At 40.3% G+C, this 20,302-nt stretch overlaps 3 protein-coding genes across 6 annotated transcripts in view; 1 reads left to right on the top strand and 2 right to left on the bottom strand.

Moving 5' to 3' along the window:
- Positions 1–349: 349 nt before the first annotated feature.
- LOC128891826 (uncharacterized) lies at positions 350–2,397 on the top strand. The gene is made up of 2 exons (XM_054151670.1): positions 350–1,834; positions 1,897–2,397. The coding sequence occupies exons 1-2, from the start codon at positions 764–766 to the stop codon at positions 2,185–2,187; spliced, it is 1,362 nt and encodes a 453-aa protein (XP_054007645.1). The 5' UTR covers positions 350–763; the 3' UTR covers positions 2,188–2,397.
- Positions 2,398–2,533: 136 nt separating this feature from the next.
- On the bottom strand, positions 2,534–7,351 carry LOC128891821 (vacuolar protein sorting-associated protein 11 homolog). Of its 2 annotated transcripts, XM_054151658.1 has the most exons (16): positions 7,209–7,351; positions 7,036–7,104; positions 6,775–6,948; positions 6,508–6,704; positions 6,168–6,426; positions 5,941–6,092; positions 5,632–5,865; positions 5,256–5,556; positions 4,992–5,180; positions 4,809–4,931; positions 4,610–4,737; positions 4,324–4,536; positions 4,077–4,249; positions 3,705–4,002; positions 3,221–3,540; positions 2,534–3,132 (listed from the first exon to the last, which is right to left on the bottom strand). In XM_054151658.1, exons 1-16 carry the CDS (start codon positions 7,221–7,223, stop codon positions 2,732–2,734), a joined length of 3,246 nt encoding a protein of 1,081 aa, XP_054007633.1. In that variant the 5' UTR covers positions 7,224–7,351; the 3' UTR covers positions 2,534–2,731. The 2 variants fall into 2 exon arrangements, with proteins under 2 accessions (XP_054007633.1, XP_054007632.1); XM_054151657.1 differs by having other exon boundaries at positions 5,632–6,092.
- Positions 7,352–11,990: 4,639 nt separating this feature from the next.
- The window catches only part of LOC128891822 (zinc finger protein rotund-like), a 184,384-nt gene continuing 176,072 nt past the window's right edge, over positions 11,991–20,302 (bottom strand). For all 3 annotated transcript variants that reach the window (XM_054151660.1, XM_054151661.1, XM_054151659.1), the window contains exon 6: positions 11,991–19,830. In XM_054151660.1, coding sequence (XP_054007635.1) covers positions 18,685–19,830 — 1,146 coding nt within the window. In that variant the 3' untranslated portion in view covers positions 11,991–18,684. The remainder of the gene's footprint in view (positions 19,831–20,302) is intronic.

Below are 20,302 nucleotides of genomic sequence, written 5' to 3'. Positions count from 1 at the left end.
CTTCGCATATCATGTGCTCCTGATACCAGGAGTCAAATTCTGACAAAAATCCGGTACGTATCGAATTTTCGTTTATATTGATAAATGGATCAATTACTGAAGTTAGTGGTTTTCATCTAGCGGTGAACGTACGAATTGTTTCGCAAAAAACTTAGGAGTCTTGGCACCCGATGGCGCTAATTAAGTATATTTAGTTCTATCGTTTCACCGTTAGATGGCTCTGCATTTCTTCAGGATGTGGGGAAAAAATAAGAAATTACACAGGAATCTCTGGTTTATGCGTCTTTATTGCACGATTATATTTACAACTATATACAACTTAACGTAGGGACTAAAAGTAACTAGCTTAAATTGACCTAACCTAACCTAGTTGCTTCCAGTGGGCATATTGAGGGTCGCCACAAAGATGTAGCGGTGGCTACAGGCCACACGCTGAGAGGAATAAGACTGTGTGAGAGGAGAGAGAAAAGTATGAGGGAGACCGTTTCGTTCTATGGTCCTAGCCTAAGATATTAACGTTTAATTATTCTATATTTATGAATTGAAATGAAACGAAAATGAAACTCGAGTTATTCCGTCGGATATGCGTAATGGTTTTATTAAGGAATTTAAAAGATCATTTGTGATCTGATATTTATTTAACAGCTTTCTGGACAGCTGTGTTTAAATGTTTGTCAACACTTTCATAATTGTGTAGTGTTAAATTTTTGAGCAGAACATTTTACAAGTTTCTTATTTTGAATATTTGCCACACTTTTTCACGATGTCGAAGGACAATAAATTGTTTGTTAAACCAAAGGTTAGATTTTGTCAAACTGATGTTGATAAATTGAGAAATGATGGACTAAAATCTTCAATAGATCAAACAAATACTACCCAGTCGAATAAACCAAGAATTAGAAGTATTGTGACTCTAGATAAACCTGTTATATTAATTAAACCAAAAAAACAATGTGGCAATCAAGAAAGTAAAAATTTCAAATCTATCAGTAATGTAAAAAAGACTGAATCGTTAGGAGTATCTAGCAAAACGTTTTCTCCTTGTACAAATCAAATTATACCTTGTTCAATCGATAATTCTGTTAGAGCAGAAAATCCGAAACCCCTAAGTGATGTTAATAATATTCAAAATATCCAAGTAAATTCAGAGAAGACTCATGTATCTAAAGGTTCTAATGAATCCCCAAGCAATGCTGCAACTTTTTCAGCACCTTTAGTCACACCAAATGAGATTTCTGATAAAGTACCTAAGTTGCAAAACTGTGCCAAAAGAAACATATCAAAAACAGATTGCATAAAAGACAGACAAGGAAAAGAAAATGATGCTTTAGTTACTAAAAAGGGTATTAAGAATACAATTAAAAGAACAGTAGATTTAAAAGTTGCATGTTGTAAAACTAAATCTGGTCCTGTTATTTTTAATAAAGAGAAGTCAAATGTTAGATCTAAACCATCTACTACTTCAGTTGGACCTAAAAAACTGAATACAAAATCTACTACTATTAATGTTATGCCATGCCATAAGTATGGTAAAGTTACATCAAAGAGCAAAACTTCTACTGTTCAGACGACTGTTGTAAGAGACATAATTGGTCCCAAAATTAAACCTTATATTGGTCCAGGAATACAACGTAAAAAGCAAAATGACTTTAAGATTCCAAAAACCAATGAAAATGCTCACATAAGACCATGTACTTCAGGTGAGAAATTAGCAAGGCCAGAGTACAATTCAATTATGTGTACAATCAATAAATTAAATCAATTGGAAAAACAAAAAATTGTGACTGATATGGAGCATTTACCAGCCACCTATAAAAACCTTATAAATGGAAAGGTATTAAAGAAAAGATTGTTTACAAATAGTATACAGAAATAATATCACGTTTGCATTTTTAGATTTCTAGCGCTCTGGATTTTCCTCTTGATGAAGCAATTTATAAAAATTTGGTGGATTTGTCCATCGACGAAAAACAATTGCCAAGCAGATTAACTCGTAGTAGAGATCCAGAGCCAAGGCAGAGAGACGCTGTACCTGTACTTTCTCACTTTTTCACACCTGTGTCTTCCGAAGAGTATTGCACTCCCGTCTGTATAAAACCGAGAACTCCAGAGAGTATAGACAGTTATAGCGCCTTTAGAATAAGCGACAAAATATTCGAATGGAAAGACATTTTGGACCATGTTTAATATAGTTCTAAATATGTTCACGTATAACTTATTTATTAATTGCGATTTGGGAAACACTTACTTTGGTAGATGTATTTTTTCGTAAAATGTTTAGTATTTTTTTATCATGAAAATTGTTCATTAAGTAATCCTAATAGTTGTTTTGTGGATATACATTGTGATTTGAAACACAGTGTAAAGCAATATATACAATAAATTGTTTAATATAATTATTATGTCTCATGCTTTATGTCAAAAAAATCCCATTAGTCGCGCGATCGAGAGATCAAGGATCGGGTTGTTTCATATTTTTATATAAATGAAGTGAAAAAATAATACAAAATTCATGATAGATGAAGAGGACAGCCAAGGAGGAACGGTTGTATCCCCGACGAGAATCGCACTAATCGAAGCTAAACTGAATCTATCGAATTCATTTACAATGCATACAATAATAATGTTTACGACATTGTATGTTTCTTTTCAAGCCTCAACAGATCTTGGTCTGTGTGATAACCTTTAATTCATTTACTATTTATGCATGAGCTCGAGAAAGAAATGAAGTTTATCTACCGAAGGGGTTCAGGTTTTTATTATAGTCGTCGTCATCAGCGTCATCGTCGTTGAACGGATTTAAATGGTCTTCGTCTTTTTCCTCGGAAAATGGATTCTTTGATTCATCATAGTCGTTCGTTTTGAACAGTTTGGATGGCACAATCGGTGTTTTCGGAGGCACGAAAGCCTTCTGAATCGGCGACGATTTTGGTGTCGAACTGTTCAAAATTCGAGCCTCCCTTATAGGCACCGGTGAAACTTTTCTTGAATTTTCTCGAGAAGTGGACACGTTCATACCACCAGAGTTTCCTTCCATCGACGAGGAATAAACGTCAGGTTTTGGAAATGATCGTAGACGATCATCCGCTGCTACAGGGAAGTTATCTTGGGGTCGACGGGGCTCAATTTTTCCTAACAAGTTGAACATAGCATAATACAGTATTTTAATCGTTATAAACTCTACGTTGGTACTTAAAAAAAGAGTGAAATTTCTAACTACCTAAAGTTGAACTATTTCCCTCTAGTAGTCGGATCCTGGCTTCCGCTCCTGGTCCGTAATTAGGTGGTTCTTCGAATCTTGTAGATGCAGCTGACAACGGTTTATCTGTATCAGTGATCACCGTTAATTTCTTAAATACTCCGCGACCGAAGTAGTCAGCAACCAATGAAAACGGATCTTCCGCGCGATCGAGTAGACTGTGAAACGTTTCGTGAAGATCTCTCGATTGTTCCTGTGCCTTGATGATGTCTAACAGCTTCTTATTGTTTGGCAAACAAACTGGACACTCGTTTTCGTTCTCAGAGAAGCTTTGGAAACAGCTGACAAATGACAAAATAATTAGTTGTTAAGATATTTTAGATTCTTCAAGGTTAATACTAACAAAGTCTTACACCCTTAATTTCCAATTAGAATCAACGACAATGCCGACATACATGTATGAGGTATTATACTGTGTTTCATGCTTTGTATAATATGAACTTACTGTTGATGATACGAATGCTGACACATAAAATGTACCGACGGCAGCTCTAACTGATAATGACACGCGCTGCAACGAGATCCCTGGAAGATTATCGTGCTATTCTTGATAGATTCTATTTGTTCTCGTATTTTTAAAGTATCTGCCCGATACTTCTCGGTTAATTCTACATCTGCTTGCGTTTGTTCATGATTCGTTCGCAATACATTGTTTAAATAGGTTCTGACGTCACCCAAGGTACAAGAAAGCGAAGTTGAAATTGCATCGATTACCATCAGCGGCGACAGAAGTTTCTCTTGTTCTGTGGATAATACGTATTTTATTCGAAAGAAATGCGCAACACGAAGGAAGAAGAAGAAGAATGTTGAAATATACCTATGTAAGTTAGTATATCTGCAAGAAGCTTGAGCGGAGCTTCTTTGTTCCTTGCAACGCTCCACAAAGCTTGAACCCATAAATTTGGATCTTGATGGCCAAATCGTTTGCAAGTAGCTAAAACTTGTTCGCTGTCACCTTCTCGTAAATGATATCGCAATATTTCCTGATATCTATAAATAAATTAACGTATAAGGCAAGATAAAAAGGAGACAATAGTCTGTTTGATTATACAAGTTCAACATACAGTTTACTTTCTTCGTAAAGGAATAGTAGACCACGTTTGAAGTTATGTTGATGGCACAAGATTAATATCTGATCTTTATCGTAACATGCCTCTGAGCTTTGTAAAAGCCGAACTATTTTCTGTTCGTATTGTACTTTCGCCACATCGTTGTCTAAGGCTGACCACACATGAAGGTAATGTTCTACTAGTGTATTGTACACCAAAGTACTCCACCTACATTAGGATATTTAAATTAAAAAATACGGAATACTGTACTCTTTTGGAATACTTGTAGCGATGTACTAACTTGGTATCAAATTTTACTAGATGCTCTAAGAACTCTACTAGTTGTTCCGAGTTGTTTAAAAACAGATGAATAAAGTCTTCGGGATTGGCTTTGTCAATATGTTGGTCCATGGTACCATCTAATGTTTCCTGAACAAAAAAGAAACATTTGAGTTGACTTTCCTGTTACATCAACACCAATATAATATCGATGATTTTACCTGGTCTACAAGTGGTTTGTTGGAAGGCCTATAATTGGTACATAAAGTTTTTAAAAATTGTGTAGATTCTTTTGGCACATTTTCTATAAGAATATTGCCGTATTTCTTCATATTAGACTCTGCCTAAAAAATTATTTAAGATTAGTCGATCTATAACGAACTCAAACAAATTTAGAAACGCACTTCTTCGAACTCTAAAGTTGCAATGTACTCCAGCGCTTTCTCGTACTCGTGTTTGTCTTCTATTTGAATACGAAGGTACCATTCGTGTCTACCATGTTTTTGAGCGAGAAGCAGGGCATCCTCTGGCGATGCTTGACGACAGACTTTTATCGCAATTTCGACGTCGAAATCAACCTCTCTATCTTTCGTCTAAAATTGTTAGGCGAAATGGTATAGACGTCGATATTGTTCATTGAAATTGGATTTAAGTTAATGGTTATTTACCATGATGAATTCTTTCAATTTATCCGTATGATTTAGTTTTGTGTAACAATTCAACAACAACGTAGTATGATCTTCCGTTGCCTGTCCATTTTTATGTAACGCTTGCAAATAAGTCGTCAAATAATCGATATGCTGCGAGTCCAAAAATTTTCTGATTACATACGAAGGCTCTAATTTGCCAATAGTTTTTATGTATTGTTCTATTGCACCGTTATGATCGCCTTTTAAATACAAATGATCTCCGTATTGTCGAAATATATCTATGAGACTCTCGGCATCGTATTGTTGATTTTTAGCTATTCTAAAAGTAATGGAATATTAAGCTATAACGCGACATACTTTTACGATAATTTGAGTTTAAAGCTGTGCCATTTACCTTATAGATACATCGTATAAATTCTTTTTGAAAAGTAACGCCAATTTCGACTGCAAATCTTTCTCATCTAAATGATAAAGCTTGCCGTCACCGCTAAGTATAAAAAATCCACCCCACTCCGATAACACAGCTTGCACAGAGAGCATCGACGCAGAAAAGACAATGAACTTATTTTGTATATCGATTACTGTAATTATATGCTTATCTACTCCTGGAGGTATTGGTTCTATAGTACTACAAATAAATACAATCTGTTGGTAAACGTATTCATGCATAACGTAATAATTAATACGCGTATAAAATGTTTGCCTTGGTTTTGCAGAAATGGTGGTTGATCTTGGAACATTGGCAGCTTCTTTTGCTACAATTACCAAATAACTTCTAAACCATTCCAACATTATTTTCTGACCTCCTACCGCGTAACAAGGACCTCTACCATCTGGCGTATAGCAATAGATTGCCTAATATAAAAGGAATTTATTAACAGAAATATGTTTATCGCGCGCTTCGAAATAAAATTCTCTCGAGATTATTACATCGTCGCGACCAATCATGAAGTGACTGTCTTGCATAGACTCTGTAAGGACACTGCACTTTCTGGCACAACCCATGTCATCCAAGGGAAACTTAAATTCTTTACCCTTAGCGGTAACGTTATATAAAAAGACACTTTTAGGCGTCGCGACGAACAAGTGGATTTGTTTGCCTGTGGATCTTATAGCTAGACCAGTGATCGAAAGATTGGTATCTTTTAACACCTTTATCCAGTTCTTCCTTTCCCTAGTCAAATCACCCCTAAGTATTGAAAATTCTATGTTAAAATTCACGATAAATAATAAAGAAGAATTCCTGTCGAATTTGTTGTTTTTTGACTACCTATAAAGCATAATGGAACCATCTCCAAAACCAACAGCCATTAACGAGAGATTACTATGCACACATAAAGCAGTTGCAGGAACTGCTCTGTAGCTAGGTATCGCCCTACTTATACGAATGCATGTCGGATTGCCCTGCTTGTCCGGTTTACCTAAATTCCAAACTTTCATCGTAGGATTACAACCTGGTTCGTCTTCCTAAGAAGAGAAGTTTCATGTAATACATACATTTACAACGAGCACGTAACTACTTCACATATATACTAACACCAATGGTAAATAAGAGAGTGGAATGTTGAACTTGCTGAGCTAACGTTAACGTGATTTCATATGCACGAAAAGTGGTGATGTCGTAAGTCCTATTTACTATATGCACGACACCAGTGTTATCTCCGAAGACCAAGTTGCCGTTACCACTCGTAGCTACGGTGACTTGAGCCTCCTGAACAGAATAATCCCAAACGCGTTAACATAACCTATAACAACGACTGTCTCGTAAAAATTTGGATTCGAAAAGAAAGAAACTTACTCCGAGTGCTTCAGCTATCTTTCCACCGTCGACCTCCTTTTTGAGGTCGAAGAAATTGATGCGTCTCCACTGAAAAAGAAACATGCTTTTAACGTTAAGGCGTTGAAGCTTAGGTTATGTCACAAATCATGTAAAACAATATATTAAACGTTCGAATAGAACGTCGAACTAACCTCGAGAAATGCCATAATGTAGTGCAATCAGTCAATACACACAGTAGACACAGTGAACGAAGAGTCCTTGTTCGGGCTATCTTTTTTTGACAGTTATCTGACAACGGAATTATTCACCCACACGTGCGCCATCTTTTCATCGCCATCTGATCAGCTGATTATGACATACCTCGAGATGCGCGCGTGCGCGATAAAACGGTATCAAGAGTTCTATTTTGCCGATGGATATCGACTGTAGGGATGTTTCTACTTTATGGTATGTGGAAAGAGAGGTTCTACTTTATCGATTGCATAAACATATCTTACCATACCGACAGTATCCGATGCATGAGTTTCGTGCATTTCTTTATAGATGGCGACGTTGATCATTCAGACTTATGCGCCATCTAACGGAAGAGAGTGAAACTATGAAATTTATAATATTTCAGCGCAAAATGAAGTATCTTGGCTTGCACACGATGTTTTCTTATAGAGTCATCTAACAGCTCTGCAGGTGCAGTTGTTTTTAACTCAAATATAAACTAACACTAAACCTACCGACATTTTATCGTTATTTATTTCTACCTTGATACACGATGTGTCTTACAGAAACCTTTCTCAATTGAATTAAAAAATATTTCATTTGTTACTGAATTGAATAATACATGAAACATATATTTAAAACTGAAATTTACATATTTTATTGTTCAGCTGTGGTAGGTTTAGCGTTAATTCGTAAGGAATTAAAATATAAACATACGTCAATTAAAATATTCAAACCAAAAGCAGCTTGACGAGGAATTACAAAACACTTTGCGAATGCAGAACGCCAAGGCAATCTCTTCTAAATTGAGATTCGTGAGCTACCCGATGAAATTTTAATCTAGATTCGATTGCAATGGCTTTCCACGTCGCCGTTCGCAATTAGTAAGACGTAAGTTTTGTTATATTTGTTAAAAAGGACGAACAGTTAGTGTCGACGATGGGGCGGGATTTGTTTTACAAGGTCTGGCCGCGCGAAGGGTTGCGCGGCCATTCAAGAAGTAATGGTCGCGAGAAACTTTGAAAATTGATTATAAATACAACGCGAATTTCCGTTTGTCGTGATATTACCCGACCGTGAACCAAGACGAGCGAGGACCAAAGGAACGACACCTCTAACAACAATCCTCGTTTCTCGAAGCTAGGCATGGGCAAGTGGGGGACCACTGTACGTGCCACGTGGCCATATTTAATACAGTAATAGCACCTGCACACTCGTTGCTTCTTCCTGTGACGTTATGTAATGCTTACCAACGGATAGCGTTTATTATATTTATCATGGCCCGCGAGAATCTGAGTTGCCCATGCCTGGCCTGGCTTGAAAACAGCAGTAGTCGTTCCTCTTCCATGCCCAGAACTCGCCGCAGTCGACGAAATTCACACAGGAAGCCTTTTCCTAAGAATCTTCCTCTATTCGACTGCAACAGCGGGATGCGCGGGCATCGATTTCGAAAATGGGATTCCCCGATCGGTGAAACGCGCTCCTGTACGAATTTCGGCCGTTCGAACGAAGGACGCTCGAGCTTCTCCCTTCTTCCGTCATCTCGTTTTCTTCACGCTTCTGTCTTTTTTTTTTTTTCATTTTTTTCTTTTGTACCGTCGCCGTGCTCGCATCGGAAGGAAAAAGAAAAACGCACGATTTATTCTCTTTATTTGTCTGCGATCGTTTCTCTGTTCTCTAAACTCGGTTCGGACGAGCAGCGTTCCACGCTTGCGAATGTGCGACGAAGTCACGCGCGGAACGATGGTCGTCATTTCGTTGTATCGCGTTCAGGGTGCACGCAGGGCCGAATTAAGGTTTAAGCTTCGGAGGATGGAACCTAGTGGTCTTCGCTTACTCGAGGACAGGGTCGTCTTAATCCTTTGCAGCTCAGATTTTCTGATTTCGATACAGTCTCGAGTCTCACTCGACAAAATTCTTTTTAAGGAACAGTACTGTACCTCTGTACACATTCCCGAAGCAAGTTCTATGTCGGATTTCAAACTACTCTTTGAACAAAACGTAACGAGTATTTTTATTTTTTCAAGAAATACTTTTGTTCAAAATTGTAGCATTAAATAATTATTACAATTTTACTATTCTTCGATCCTTTTCTCATTGGGAAACATTACCAGGGCGTTCTTGATTGCTACATAAAATCTTGATTCGGCCCTGGGTGCACGCTGACGATTTAATTTTAATGACTGGACGCTTTCCTCCTTGTCACGATTCTTCGAAAACTGGGGAATCCCGCTGGAACAACGCTCAAAACTAGTTCGCGTTACATAAGATGAAACTGGTGCTCGAGGCGTAGCAAATTTTAGGCGCTCATGGTCAGTAACCTCATTGAGAATCATTTGTATGTCTTTTACTTCGTGTTTCGTAGTCTTTCAAGAACCACAAGGTGGAGTAGGGGGTGCCCCATACGCGTGACCTTGAGCGGCCAATATTTCCTGCTTCGAGCAGTACCACACGGTGTGGTGACCGCGGCTCGAAGAATTCCAGGCTTTTAATGAAAACAATGCAATTTTTTTTTTGGAGCTCATTTCATTTTTATCTGGATCTCGTGGTTCTATTTAATCTTTTTTGGCTTTGAATTTAGTTTTGCTAACTGATATTTATATTTCAATATTTTTGGGACCACCTGGTGCACAGCTTTATAATTATATATAATATGTATAAATAAAATGCCAGGGAATTCATTGGTCGCAATCACCCCTATTACAGCTCCTTCTCTTTTGCATAATGTATAGTGACGCCTAACTGTAACGATTCTAGTTATTCCTTTTATCGAAGAATGCCACTGTGAAACACTAAACGTCGCTTTGGATGAATACAAATTTTTGTTATGGATATCTGTGGTTTATTTTCGACATTGAATCTCGAGAGATGTTGCTTGATATTTTCAACAGAATTGTTGTTTATTTTCTGAGAGAGATACGTAAAATAAATACTACGCGTTATTTTTCAGTATTAATTCTTCAAATATATCCAAGTCAAAATTAAGATACCTTTTCAAGAAAATTAATGACAACAACTGTTTTTATTTTCAATTTTGAGAAACGATTCCCGATTTACGATTATCTCAGACTCGTGTACATTTTTTTGCATTCAATTTTACTCGTTATTTACAATATCTTACAAGAGTGAAATCTTTCAATGCTTACAAAAACAAGTGCTACTACAAGAGTCTCTCAAAATTTCTCAAACAAACTCACTCCTGGAAATATTTGAAATTTCTATGGAGAATCTTCCTAAAATTTTCAGGTAATGCATAAAAGATAAACTGTTCGTCTACCGCTCGTTGAATAAACATTAGAATTCTAATTATTTTGTCTCAAAAACCAAAACAAAAAAATTTCTCAATTTCTGACACTTTCCTGACAGGACAATATTTTCCAGTGGCACTCGTCGCAAATTGGCCAGCGGTTCGCTCGCCCTCGATCAGTAAAAATTCCTTGTTCTCGAGGGATTAGGAAACACGATTTTCTTTGACGTTCTTTCCGTTTTTCTTTTATTCACGGGGATCGGGGGTGGGGGGTGGGGGGGCTAGGGACGATCAGTAGCGCGTAGAAGTGATCTTCCTTCGAAACTTTACAGACGTAGCGTAATTACTTACTCTTCTACCTATTAACCGAGTATGTGTATGTATGTCTGTGTGTGTATGTGTGTGTTTGTTTGCGTGTACATGTGTGCCTCTTAAAATCGTTTCGAATCGCAAACGAGAGATCCGTCTCCCGTCGTAACTCTTTCCCTCAGTTTCTCTCGCTGGTTTTCTCTCTTATCAAACATTTAATTCGTATATAATATATCTATATTATATATCTATATATATACTTTACAAACAGGAAACGATTAGACACTGGGGCACCGCGATCGCCCTTCCAAAAAAAAACCACCGAGCGTCCCGTTCGAAGTTGAGAATGGACCGGACAAAGAGGATATACATCTACGTCGAAAGCGACGGTTTCTCGATCATTTGTGAACCCATTCATGAAACTTCCACGACGAGAGAATCTTTCTGTTTTCATTTTTTTTTTTTTTTTTTTTTTTTTTTAAATAATCGAAAAGTACTCAATCCCCAAAGGGACGCTCGGCTATTCGTGCGCACGCGCGTTCCGTACGATTGCGTTTTGAATGGCTTAAGGATGCACTTCTTTGTAAAATACAGTAATATCCCGCTTCTACGTAAGTTTATATCCGTTTAGAGAATTTGTTCTTCATATTTTCTTCGTCTTTCTTCATCTTTTTTTTTTTTTTCTTTACCGTAAATTTATACAATAAAATATCACAGTTCTGTTCGTACCACGCAATATAATCAATATATTGTTTTCCTTACGTTGCCTATGTGTGAACCTTTCTCTCTCTCCCTAATTCTCGATTTTTCAGTCTCACAGTCGTCTTTTCTTTGCCTTTTTTTTTTTAAATTTGTTTCCTGTTCATTCGCGCGCACAAACATGCGCATACACACATATTCATACACACGCGCGCGCACACACACACACACATACGCACGCACGTACACTCTTCCCCCAATTGTAGTTTGGTTTGCCATAATTTATGGGTACGAGAGTCCTGTGGAAACGATTCGAACCACTTTAACCCCGAATCGAAGGAAGAAAATACGAGGTCTCCGAGGAATTTTGACTGTGTTTAAAATAAATTTTACGGTTCAGAATATGGGAGCATATGGAATTAAATTATAGTACATTTTCCTTGTAGAGGGTGATGGTTATTCTATCGTTAGGATAATTTTTATGGTTACTGGTTGAATCAACCCCTTCTTCTTTCACAGATTTACTTTCCAGTCACAGAACCGTCCTCGCCAGCGCGAGTATATTTTTACAAAATTGTACAATGGCTTCCTAAGTAAACAAAAACTCGCTCTTACGCTGTACTCGCAAATTTCACAAAAATTCATGGACACATTCGACCTCCGAAAGGAAAATTCAGGGGTGAAAATGAACAGACTTTCCCCTATTTTGCTTTTTATAATAAATTCCATGGACTCTAATCATGTCAGCAGATCCTAATAAACATTCTTCTAACGTCGCACTAGTTTGGATATTTCTCACAGCAAATCTTCGTACAAAATTTCAGGGTTAAAGTGACCCACCACGGAACAATCGAAGGAAACCTATTTTCAACGAAAACGTACCCAGGGTCCTTCGAAAAATTTTGAGAAAAATAATCGAGAAAATAATCGCCCGTGATTTCCATGATTTGTTTTTATTACTTTTATTTTTTGTTTTGTTTTTTCGAAAGACCTGTGCTTTTCTCAAGTATTGCTGTGTTTCTGGTCGCCTTTCCCCTTTTATCGACGAACTTATACGTCAGTTGTTTCGTTTGCGTGCGCTCGTTGTCGAAAACCGAATTAAAGTCACTCGAAGGAACTGATTGCGTGCGAGGAGCGAAAGGATCGGTTGGTCCTGTGATAATACGACGTTCCTTGATCGTTCTGGTTGGCACATCGATGAAAAAACTGACTAAAAATGTTAGTGTTCCGTTCGTTAATTTAAAATTGTATGCGGACAAGAATTTTGTCCGTCTTGTCTTTTGCTATACAGATAGTATTTCGATTAGTCTGGAGAAAATTAATCTAAGAATATCAAGACTACTCTAATAAATTTGGTTAAAAATTCCTTGGATAAAGGAAACCAAGAGCTTTCAAATTAAATTGCAGAAGTCTAAAGAAATGGAGAAGGTAAATTCTTCTCTCTGGAAAGAGTAGAACGATCAAGAACGCGTTTAATGCTTGGCTACAATTTCTGTGAAACCACCATCGATTAAAAATCGAATTTCACGTCTGTGGTCGATGTTCACTGTGGTGTTTTCGATCGCAAAAAGTATCAAGCAAAGTGTGCGAAAATCTAAGTAAATCACTCGTAAAAAGACAGATCCTCTGCGCCCCTTGCGTTTCTTTCCCATTTTTCGAAAGCATAATGGACGGCATCTTTCTGCAACTTTGAATATTAAAAAAAAAACGAGAAACCAGAGACAAGTAAACGTTACAAAACGGAACAGAGAAGAAAGAAAAGGGGAAAGGAGTCTCCAGGAAGGTTTCGTTCCTCGACGAAAAATCGCAGTTTCTTCTTATGCATACAAGACACTCTGCACACTCGTAAACAATCCCCGTAAAAAAATTTCAATTCACTCGTGATCATCTCCTCATGCAAAAGTTTTACTTTCTCGTCTAATTGCACTCGATCGAGGTAACAACGAACAATCCGCCAACGAAACTAAAATTATTCCTCACGCGTTAACATCCTTCGTTCGCGACGAAGGCGCCTCGTACTTTTGCGACGAGGCTGTACTGGATTCGGGTTGGAATCGAGTTGCAGTCGAAGTGTATGCTGATTTTGGATGAAAAAGTACGTCGAAAATGTAGAATAAGATTTTTTGGCAGGGGGCTTTGTTTTCGAGGAAATTTAATTTGAACATTTACGGGACACTTGGGTTATTTAATACTGGCTTAAATGGTATATTTGTACATTTCTGGCATTTAAATTCTACCCATCTCTGGACCTCACAAAATTCATTCAAAACAACACAGAACCATCTCCACTATCCACGAATGCCACTGCAAGTAGAAAAAGCGAGCGAATAGCCAGACACTGAAATTCCGACGCCCCAAACATTTTCAAATCAAAATTTCTCGAAAACTAAGTCCCCTATAAAAAACCTTCGTACCTCACTTTTTACCCACTTTTACCTCCAGAATCCCCCCCACCCCCCTCTCCCTCTCGATCCCACCACGATTCCTTTTCATTCCGCGTTCCATTCGTCCACTTTTCCTCGTACGTTCCGAAAGAGAACAACCTTTCGAGAAAACGGGGTGAAAGCAGCACCGTAGATTTCCACGCGAAGGAAGGAGAAGGAAAAAGGGTTGTACAAGGGTTGTGCGTTGCGGGTTCGGGACGGGAATCTTCACTCGGAGCGGTGACAACAGAAAAAAAAAAATGTTCATCGACGAGACCGCCGGGATGTCCGACGTCTCTCCTCCTTCCGTTGACGTCTATGTTCTTTTAACGTGACAGTTTATTAAACGAAATCGTAATTATAATAATAATAATATTAATAATAATAATAATAATAATAATAATAATAATAATATTAATAAAATAATAATAAAATAATCATCAATGGAACTAAAGGATAGACAGAAAAAAGATCACAATTAAAGCGCGGGGGTTACCTGACACTGTAACCACCCCATACCCCCAAAAACAAAATCCTCGAATCCTCGTTCCCTTTGACACCCCCCGCCCGCCCAAGTTCGATTTTCTCCCGGGTTCAAAACGAAGAAACGACGGAACAAGTCGTTGTCCCCTCGTTTCATCGTTTTCGCATTTCATCGCATTGTTTCATACCTAATCTCGCTTTTTACCCTCGTAAACGGAACACCGAGTTCCCTCTCCGTCCCTTTCGCGACACTCACGCGGTCATTCATCCGTCTCACTCGCAGTCTTTCATCCACTCCTCTTAGTAACAAACTAATAGTTTTAAACAACTTGAGCACAGGTGGAGCGCCGACGTGTCGGGTATCGGTGGCTTCCCCGTCATTCTAGGATTATTTCAAAGGAACGAATCCTTCTTTGATTAGATCAGCTTAGGATCCTCTCGGAACGGAGTCTGAGGTCACGAGGACACCGAGGAGTCCAGATTTTCTGATTTCGGTACAGTTCTGTCGAGCCTCGCTCGACACAGGACAGCAAAGGGTTAAAGAAAACCGGGGATAGGTGGGGTGAGAGTATGGCTAAACAAACGGAAAAATTTCTTGGCTCGGGGGTAGTTTTAGTATCTTCACTAACTTCGATAGTTTGGGGTAGTTTCTTAGGGTTTCCCAGGGCCAACGCTTGAATGAACAAATGTTCCTACGGGAGGAGCCTCGAAACGTGACACGTGCGGCGCCGTAACAAGAAATTATCTACAGTACACGTGTTCTAGTCCCTTCCCTCTATCCCCCATTTTGCTAGCGTGTGTGTTTTTTGTTTCTTTCGGCGAGAAGAGTATCACCGAACGCTTCCTCCGCGGTCCGCGATCGACCTCGACGACGAAACGTCGAAAGAGAACAGCGAAATGGAACGAAGGAAAGAAAGGTCGTCCGATCGCCGAGGTCGCTCGCGGAGCGGAGCCTCGAAAAACGAAAACGAAAAAAAATTATCGTAATTAACTTTGGGCAACGATTGCTTTTGCTTCTCCCACTCTGACCACACACTCTGTCTCTCTCTCTTTAGATAAGGTACTTAGAATATCTTCAGTAGAGTCTATATCCTTCCTCTCTTTCTTACCTACCGAATGTCGATCAATTAATTATTTAATTAATCAATTAATAATAATATATAATATTTATTTATTCATTTATTTATATATATATATATATATATATATTTATATATAATAGCTATGTACAAGGAGGTTCTCCGTACCGTACTCTCTCTCTCTCTCTGTGCGCCTGTGCGTTCCAAACGCGTTTCAACCCTTTCTTGCAGTTTCTCTTACCCTCTAGCCCTCGTTACTCTTTAATTTCTCTATCGTTCCCCCGGTTACTTTCGCAAAATTGAATATTTCGTGGCACTGTCGTCGATCTACCCTAAAACTCTCACTCTCATTCTCTCAGCCCGCAGGACATTCACACGATTTGTGCCCTTCACGTAATGTGTGTGTACGCGTGTAACTCCTATCTTAAAAGGTGCGTGAGATGCTTAAATTTTCCCCATAGTTCCGTTCTCTCTCTCTCTCTCTCTCTCTCTCTCTCTCTCTCTCTCTCTCTCTCCCTATCCCTCTCTACCGAAACACATACACACATATACACACGCACACGCGAGTCTCGCGCTCTCATACTCTTCGTTAATTATCCCGTTGCGAGCGAAACGTCCACTCGACCCAGAAAGGTGCGCCCACCCCCCGTCGACAGGGATGAGAGCCACCCCTTGGAAAATAGCTGTACTTCACGGCACGATTTCTCCTGACTTTTGCTATTCTCCCTTACGAACAGTGCTCTTAGGAGGCAGGAACGTGAAAAGAACGGAATTAACGCCGTCGGTCCCATCGATTCGCGACTTTCAATGTTTTACGCGGAATCTGTCGAAGGGGTGTCCTCTGGAGGAGATTGGTAGCTTTGTGGCGATTGGGATTCGGGGTAAAGTCGACAGACTTGCTTGATAAGGGAGGATTTATTCTGATTTCTATGGAATGTTCTACGGTAGGCTCTATGGAATGTCTTATAGTAGACTCTGTGGATCACTTTCGTATAACACCTAGAATTAAGATCCAGACCATGATAAAATCCTCATGTTTAAAAGTTACGTCGACGAACCCGTCATTACTGTTTCGGCAGATTAATTTGACTAGTTCGACGCAATAATAACGTGTTTGGAATCCAAAGATTAATCTCTAACAATCTCCTCGGACACAATTTTCCCCAGCTACATCATTGCAACAAAGGTTGCACGTTGAAATTCTACAAAGTGATTAAAACCGGAGCTCCTCTCCCAAAACCAAGCGGGTCCCTTTGTTCCAGACACAAAAATGCAAAAGAGAATATATATATAATCTAAAAAATCCTTTTATCTCTTGTAAATTGTTTCTAAATAGATCGGTAAATAAAGCGTTAAGATACGAATGCTGTCCACGATCCAACCCCGATAGCTCCTCCAGGGACTATGCATTCTCGAACAAACGACATTAAAAAGGAACTAAAATCTCCACCAACTCGAAAACAGTGTCCAAGCATTCACACCGTCGATGGGACCATTCGACGACGAATCAAAAAAGGCTTTCAGCTTTGCAATTAACCTAAGGAGATCGTCAGGGAAAGGACGAAGAAAGCTTGGAACTCGACGTCCCCCAAAATAATATCTGAAGGGTTTCGGTGCCAGGATCATCCCCTCCAGGGTGACCATTCGCTCCAGGAGCATCGATGATTACCAAGAAACGCGGTAACACCGAGTAATCATTCGTTACTTTCCAACTAACTTCGAAACGTGAAAGTTAATCAGCGACTGACCAGCGATCGCGATCGATCACGCCGATTCATGGGCCTGCGACGATCGAGCAGCAACCGTAGAATCGATACCGCTGCTTGGCGAGCGGACTTTCTAATATTTGCTCTTCATGCATGGATGCCCGGTAGCACTAAAACGATTAAAAGTCGACCGATCGATTTGCATTCGATTCCGAGATCGATGCTCCCTTTTCTGAAACCGATCTCGACCCCTCGCCACCTGTACCCTCGATAGTCGGGGAACTCAAACGGGATTCCTCGACCTTTCGCGTTGCGGTTAAAAGGGGACCGGTTAAAAACGTAAAAGAAAAAACGTAAAAGAAAAAACGACGTGACTTCGAAACGAATATTCGACTCTGTACGAACTAAAAATTCTCTCGAAAAAATCGCTTCGAGCAAACTAAAACTGAAAATAAGCGAAACAAAAAAAAAAAAATAGGAAAGAGGGTTGATTCGAGAGTTACTTCGAAAGGGTTGGCGAGCAGTCACCCCCTGGCACCGCGCTTAAAAATTAAACAGGAACGAATTGAGGAGGTTCGAAAATGGTCATTAGGATCGGGTCTGAGAAGAGCTGGGTAGTTCAGGTGCGGGAGAAGGTAACGGAAGGTGGAGAGACACCTGGACGACCAAGGGGAAAGACGAACGACTAGTGCTTTCGTCTTTTCGCGTCCAGTCTCGAGCACGATGTCCAGGGGCAGACCTGAGGACTTCTGAAGTGATAGTATTTGAAATGTTGTTTCAAATAAGATGTTACTAAATCTAATAATTGTATGTATGCACCTGTGAGCACTTTCGAAGTAACATTATTTGAAATATTATGTCAAATAATGTATTTGATTTTGTAATTGTTTGAAATAATCGTAAAGTTCTTGTTAAAAATAAAAAAAAAAAAAAAAAAAATCATACTCTTGAATGGATCTATGTTTGTTATGAAAAATTAAGAAGAAACGTGTTGATAATTTTAAACGTGTAAACACATTTTGTCTACGATATTAGACAAACTCGGATAAAAGTCTCTCAAATAACGATATTACTTCGAAGGTTCCTTCTTCCATTGAAACAAAAAAATAGCTCGTCATTTAAAATAGCGACTATTTCAAATGGCGTTACAGTCAGTCCCAAATAAGTATTCCTACCCTAAAAGAAATGTGTTCAAATTAAACGATAGGCTTACCATTTCCAAATAAATGTTTCGCTACCAATAAACTTTACCCACGTAAACATTTATAATGAAAAACTTACTTGGATAGAATCCCCTCGTTTAATTCAAACACTTCCGCGGAGCGTACGAGTTCCCACGAGACTGACTGTATCATTACTTTCAAATAAATTACTTCAAAATAGTTACTTCTCACTCTCACTTCGATAAAAATCATCGCAGGTCTGTCCAGGAGGAACGAGGATGCCACCAAGAAAGAAGAAACCGAGGAGAAATAGCAGTCGCCCCTAATCTCCAAGACCAGCCGGAGTTACTGTTTCTCCTTGAGCCCGCCGAGGAGAGCGTGGCTCTCCATCGACGCGCTAAGGTTGCTCAGGTTGCTCAGATTCCCCAGGTTGCCGAGGTTCCCGAGGTTCCCCAAGTTCGGTTGGTGCGCGTAGTTCCTGATCTGATGTAGACTGATCAGTTGGTTGGGGAACGACGTGGCGTTCTGGTTGGTTGTTGTTCCAGGCGTGACGCCTGACGAGGACGAGGCTGGCGAGGACTTTTGCGTGGAGTTGAAGGCTTCGTAGAGGTACGGCCTGGAGGCTGGGTGATGGCTGCCCGGGTAGTGCAAGTGGTTCAACGGGTTCAACGGGTGCTGCATGGAGGAGATCGAGTTTATCGAGATCGAGGAGATCGGGGTGAACGCCGAGCTGCTGTTGGGGTGATGATTGGCGCCCGGCTGGGGTGTTTGTTGCCTGGAGTCGTTCTCGATGGAGTCGCCGCGGTGGCCGTGGCCGGGTAGCAGCATCTCGGGGTTCTGGTTCTGATGGTAGTCGGTGTGATGGTGGGGCAGTCGTTCGTGGAGATCGCTGATCACCGAGTCCGGGCTCACTTTCGGCCAGTAGTGATCCTGGTGGTGGGCCATCGCGTGGATGGACGGCCTGAGCCCTGTACCGATGATGGGCGGTCTCTTGTCGGTCCTCTCCGCGTGCTTTTGCATGTGCTTCGCCAGGTAGGTCTCCTGGGTGTAACTCTTGCCGCAGTACTGGCAGATGTGCGTCTTAAGGTGCTTCGATTCCTTGTGCTTCGGTATGTGCTCGAGCAGGCTGGGCTCGTCGGAGAAGCACTTGTAGCAAGAGTTACACTTGTACGGCTTGTCGGTCTGGTGGCACCGGGAGTGGCTCTGTAGGTTGCTCAGCTGGCTGAACGCCTTCGTGCAGCCTGGATGCCGGCACTTGTACGGTTTGTCGCCGGTGTGCGTGCGGATGTGCTGCTGTAGGTGGCTCAGTTGGGTGAACTTCCGCTGGCAAATCTCGCAGCGGTACGGCTTGATGCCCAGGTGGATCCTGGTGTGCTGCGACAGGTACGAGGAGTTCGCGAACGCCTTCGAGCACTGGGTGCACTTGTACGGCTTCGCCTCGCGCATGTGGATCTGCGTGTGGAGCTGCAGATCCGCCTTGCTACCGAAGATCTGCAATCAGAGGAAAACGGGTGGACGGTTAATTACGTGCAACAGGAAAAGAGTAGAGTCGATCGGGCACCGTTGCTAATAGAGACTTGGAAGTCCTGGGAAGATAGGGTAGGATATCGGAAAGTTGAAGCCTAGCAGTGGTCAGCTTCAAGTGGGATTTTTCTTTGGTCTTTGTTGTTCTGGAGATGCTCACCAAGTAGAAATTACATGATTATTAGCGATACTTCTGCTCAGATTTTGATCGACGATGGTTAAGATAGCATCGAGGTAATAAGTTGGTCAAGGGAACGTGGACGGGGTTTTTCGCGGCGCGATTTGCGCGGCGATTAACCGAATAACGAAACGGACAGGTGAAGGGGTTTCATCGTCGTCTGGACTGTCTCCTTCCATCGCGTTTGCTCCGCTTCCTCCTTCCCCCTCCGCGTGTTGGCGCATTAGCCGAGTCGCCGCGGTATATTTATAAATAAATAAA

Source organism: Hylaeus anthracinus, unplaced genomic scaffold (genome assembly GCF_026225885.1).
Source record: "Hylaeus anthracinus isolate JK02 unplaced genomic scaffold, UHH_iyHylAnth1.0_haploid 12002, whole genome shotgun sequence".
Taxonomy (NCBI): domain Eukaryota; kingdom Metazoa; phylum Arthropoda; class Insecta; order Hymenoptera; family Colletidae; genus Hylaeus; species Hylaeus anthracinus.
This window is presented reverse-complemented; position numbering and strand designations above follow the sequence as displayed.

Excerpts from the sequence above, each read along its gene's own strand:
- LOC128891826 (XM_054151670.1), top strand. The coding sequence starts at position 764 with ATGTCGAAGGACAATAAATTGTTTGTTAAACCAAAGGTTAGATTTTGT. Across the intron at positions 1,835-1,896 it reads AAAACCTTATAAATGGAAAG|ATTTCTAGCGCTCTGGATTT; the intron begins GTATTAAAGAAA and ends TTGCATTTTTAG.
- LOC128891821 (XM_054151657.1), bottom strand. Across the intron at positions 4,003-4,076 it reads AGATATACTAACTTACATAG|AACAAGAGAAACTTCTGTCG; the intron begins GTATATTTCAAC and ends TATTATCCACAG. Across the intron at positions 3,541-3,704 it reads CAGCATTCGTATCATCAACA|CTGTTTCCAAAGCTTCTCTG; the intron begins GTAAGTTCATAT and ends GTCATTTGTCAG.